The sequence below is a fragment of the Perkinsus marinus genome, assembly GCF_000006405.1.
Source record: "Perkinsus marinus ATCC 50983 genomic scaffold scf_1104296935302, whole genome shotgun sequence".
NCBI lineage: Eukaryota > Perkinsozoa > Perkinsida > Perkinsidae > Perkinsus > Perkinsus marinus.
The window spans coordinates 586,271-590,493 of record NW_003214508.1 but is presented as its reverse complement, the minus strand read 5'-3'; the positions used below and the strand labels follow the sequence as shown (position 1 = coordinate 590,493).

Sequence of the window (4,223 nt, the reverse complement as noted above, 5' to 3'; positions counted from 1 at the left end):
CAGCGAGCCGGTCCTCACGTGGACTCCGGAGTTGGCGAATGAAGTAGAGACGGTCGAGGGCGGCGACGAGTCGGCAGTAGAAGGGACCGAGGCTCCACCACGGACGAGATAGAGCGGTAGCGGCGCCGGAGGTGATGATGACGATGAGGACGAGGAGTGGTGTGAGCTGAACGGGCGGTCCGAAGCGGGTCTAGTGCAAGTTGCCTCAATAGGTGCAACCGTAGCGGTTGGGCTCCTCAGCTGGGACTGAGCGAGGCCATTCCGATCCATGATGGCGCCTCCATCGAATTCGGGGACTCTCGCACCGCCTTCAACTCTGTTAGAGGAGGACTCACTCCCGGGAGATTGATCGAGTCTGACGCGAGTGACTTGGACAGGAGAAAGAGGTCTCTCCTGATGAAACCTTATAGTCTCCTAAAACACCGAACTGAACAGCCCCGTTGTGTGCGCCACGTACACGAACTCCCTGAAGTTCCTCCTGCAGCAAGTTGAGGGTCTCCATAAACGCGCTGTCTTCATCGGCCCCTTCGCCTGGGTGGGAGACAGTGGTAGACTCCTCCGCTGAGGAGGATGAAAGAACCATCGGCTGACCTGACTGTAGCACTGAAGTCAGCGTCACCAGGGAAGAGAGGTTACCAGTCATCTCGTTTCTCGAGGGCGACTGCTCCACCGTCATGCTGATAGAGTGACTCGACGAATGACTCGCCGACCCCTGGACGGACTCTCGAGGGCTGCTGTCGAGGCTCACGAGCTGGGCCTCTGAGACTGGCTCTGTGACGGCACCACCCCTTGTCGGGATATGCCTGCAAAGCTCTGATATTCAACAGAGCATCGTCTACTAGCCGTACCCTAAGGGTGTGTCCATGTCCGCCTCACTCTGGCTGATGACCACGGCTTCGTCAAACTCATCCGAAATACGACGAGTCGGTACTGGCATTGTCTGAAGGGAAGCGTGAAGGTTCAGGCACCAGTAAAGCGCAATGCTATTCACTAGGTCCGTTTGAAGGTCTTTCCTCATCGTGGCGACCTCTTGCATGCTCTCCTCCATAGTGGCCAGCATCGACACGAAAACCGACGGACGACCGCTGTCTCTCGTAGAGGAAGATGATGATGATGCCATTACATCAGCTGTTGAAATAAGATGCCATTCTGGTCAAAGAGTAGTGCACCTTCACAGAAGCTCCCCACTAGGGACAACGCGACACTGATGAACCATGCAAGAGTTCCCATCCGGTGAAACAAAAGAAATCATCGCGGATCAATATCCCCAGACCCACTTCCGTCCACCTGAAGACAGTGCTTGTTGTAAACTATTGAAGGCGATGCTCTCACCGTCGTTGCCACGCTGATCGGACACGGCAGGTTGTCCCTGAGTCGCTGTAGTTCTTCCTTAGCATCGGGCTCCAGCTCGATACGGACAAGCTGCAGCACAGGCGACTTTACTTCCGCTCTTAGACGGGCATCAACAACCTGAATGGAAGGTGTGCGCCAAAGTCGCGGACTTGCACGGACCTTGGTGGGAGTCTTCACCAGCGTAGGAGTGATCTTTCGTCGAGATTTCTTCGCCACACCAACTCCCGGTGGCTCCGTCCGTGCAGTCGTAGAAGAGCGTTTCACCGGAGAGCACACGATGGTGCCCCCCTCTAGCGAGCTGATGAGCTTGGGAGCCTCAGAGCGGATAAATTTAGCCGCTGCTGCGAACACTGTCTGTATGACCGGTGAATGAACACGAGGTGAAGGCACCTTGAGCCAACCTCATTGAGCGTCATTCGTATCGGTGAGCAGTTCTTACTGGCGGCTGATCCGCAGCACAGACGATTTCTAGAGTTGGCAATGCTGACTTAGCCGTAGGCTGGATCGGGGCGATTGAGGATTCGGCATTTTTCTGTGTGCTAATTAGCGGCGCTTCCAATGACGCCGGTGCAACAGCGGCATCCTCCTCCGCTGTCTACAGTACCAAAAGATGAGGGTCGTAACGGGTGGTCACATTGACTCACTTTAGGCATGCAAGGTGAACCTCCTAAGTCCGTCTCGTCCAAGGAGCATAACGTAACATAACCATCGCTGCCGGCCACTGCCAAGAACTGGGCACAGCTCATACATTGCCAGAGAGCAGCAACTGCTCTGCTACCTGTCCGGTGTGGTCAAAAGCTAGGTCTACTATACTTGTACAGTGAAGGTCCGAACCGGCAGTTCTCGGTAGTCTTCGAGGGCCTAGAAAGAGTATTCCTGACAGGCGAACTGAATCAGTGTCCTTTTACCTCCCTTAGAGAAGACGGTCGTATCATACAACACTAGCTGTGCAGCAGCGGTACCCACACTGAATACGTAGTGAGATGATTGGTCAGAGGATCGGACCGGGGAGGGGAAGAACCTGCCAGGTACCATACCACACCATGAGAACTTCAGAGGGCAGTGACCTCGAACAGACAGTGGGCGACACAGAGCCAGAGTTGATGATGGCAGCGGGGTTCGAGAAGCCATCGCCCCTGGCCAGGACTAGACAGCCGTAGTCACCGTGCGGCGTGAGGCAGCCTGGAACCAACAGCAACCGACCATCCGGGGAAAAGCTGGGTCGACTGAAATCGAATAAATGAAAAGCAAAAATATTTCGAATGGATCCTACCGGAAGAAATGGGCGGTAGCATCGTGAGCATAGTGACTATCGTTGATGAAGATCTTTTCTCGAACCGTCCTCTCAGCCAACGAGGCCGGCACGGAGTCCTCTGTCCCCGGCTCCAGAGCCTCATTCACATTATCGGCCTCCTTAGCCATAACCTTAGCGTCGTACGTCCGAACCACCGCCTTTGGATAGAAGCTCTTCCGTTTATTCCGAGCCCATACTCGGCAAGTACGGTCAGCACTGGTCGTGCAGATATAGCGATCTCGAGGATCCCATGCCACACCAAGGACTCTGGAATATTGAGTGGCCCACTTCAGCTTAGGAGGAAGTCTCACCTCGAGGTGTGGCCGTCCAGTCTCTGTATTTGTTTTGCTGTGGCAACATCCCATACCACACAGAGCTCCCGGTGAAGACATACTGCTAGTTGCCGTGCATTAGGAGACCATGCTATTCCTGATACCTATACACGATAGTGTTGATAGTAGTGATGTCAGTGATAGTGATGGCACTTCATCAAGGCAATTGAGAGCCCTAGCCTGAGCCATCCATTGCATCTCCCCAGTGAGTGGGGACTCGCTGTAGACCCAGAAGACAACGCGGCCGTCATCTCCAGCCGAGGCTAGGACCGGAGGTTCTAACAATCATACGCTGAGCACAGGCATGCAGTCAGAAGGAAAGCCTAATACCTCCGGTAATAGGTGGAGCAAACCTCACACAGGTTACACATCCGTGTGAATGGCTGCCACTGAGCTCAGCATGCATCCTGAGAAACCATCACGTCATCTCCCCCGATGATGATGAACGCTAAATTACTTACACTAAATGGGGGTCTCGCGTGCTCACTGTCATCGGAGTGTCGATGCCATCCTTCTCAGCAGGTCTACTAGAATTAGGAGATCCTTGACTGTTGGCATTGACTGTCGACGAGGAACCAGTTGCTGAACCGCCCTTCACGACTTTCCACAGCCGAACGACTGTGTCAGCTCCGCCGGTAGCACAGATTATTTCACCCTCGTCATCATCAGATTTCGCTTCACCTGAATAGGCGGAATCTAGCCGGAATAACTGCCAGATGGTGGCACCTGGCTCAGCTTCATTGGATGGCGATGGGGAGCGATGCCAGAAATCAATAGTGAAGACGTATTCCGGCTTAGAGCCCAGTCCATGGAAAAATAATTGTTGAGGATAGAGCCGCATACTACTAATAATATTGATAATAATACTGACAATAGGCTCTGATAATCAATGGGGAATACCCAACGAATCACTCAGAAATCTAGACAGATGAGAGCATTAGGGAAAATTCATAGTATGAAAACATCGTTTTAGCGTGTCCAGTTCTCCTTCACATCTCTCTGGTCGTATGCGGCCGTCAACGTATCCTAAACGACTCCGCTAGACTCAATGTCTGCTGTCCACGGTCCCTGCTAGACACTCATGGAGACAATGGGGCCGGTCGTAGGAGTAATCGCCCAACCATTCAGAATACAGTTCAGCAAAGAGAGCAAATTGCCCGGCTTTGTCGAGTCATCTAGCGTCGCTGTGATCAAGGAGAGGGCGTGGTTCGTTTCTCATTTGCAGTGCCATAGACATCTCCTAG

General features: G+C 53.3%; 2 protein-coding genes across 2 annotated transcripts in view; both read right to left on the bottom strand.

The window, feature by feature from the left end:
- The window catches only part of Pmar_PMAR003468 (hypothetical protein), a gene marked incomplete at both ends in the record, with an annotated part of 4,525 nt that extends 3,588 nt beyond the window's left edge, over window positions 1-937 (bottom strand). The window contains 4 exons of the mRNA XM_002784163.1: window positions 336-414; window positions 458-561; window positions 637-803; window positions 849-937. Coding sequence (XP_002784209.1) covers window positions 336-414; window positions 458-561; window positions 637-803; window positions 849-937 — 439 coding nt within the window. The remainder of the gene's footprint in view (window positions 1-335; window positions 415-457; window positions 562-636; window positions 804-848) is intronic.
- A 311-nt stretch (window positions 938-1,248) lies between these two features.
- Pmar_PMAR003467 (hypothetical protein) lies at window positions 1,249-3,820 on the bottom strand (the record flags this gene model as incomplete). Its single annotated transcript, XM_002784162.1, has 14 exons — window positions 1,249-1,287; window positions 1,333-1,470; window positions 1,513-1,707; window positions 1,793-1,948; window positions 1,998-2,084; window positions 2,132-2,214; window positions 2,262-2,374; window positions 2,421-2,579; window positions 2,627-2,914; window positions 2,959-3,083; window positions 3,133-3,257; window positions 3,310-3,386; window positions 3,441-3,660; window positions 3,706-3,820. The coding sequence occupies 14 exons, from the start codon at window positions 3,818-3,820 to the stop codon at window positions 1,249-1,251; spliced, it is 1,920 nt and encodes a 639-aa protein (XP_002784208.1).
- Between the last annotated feature and the right edge of the window lie 403 nt (window positions 3,821-4,223).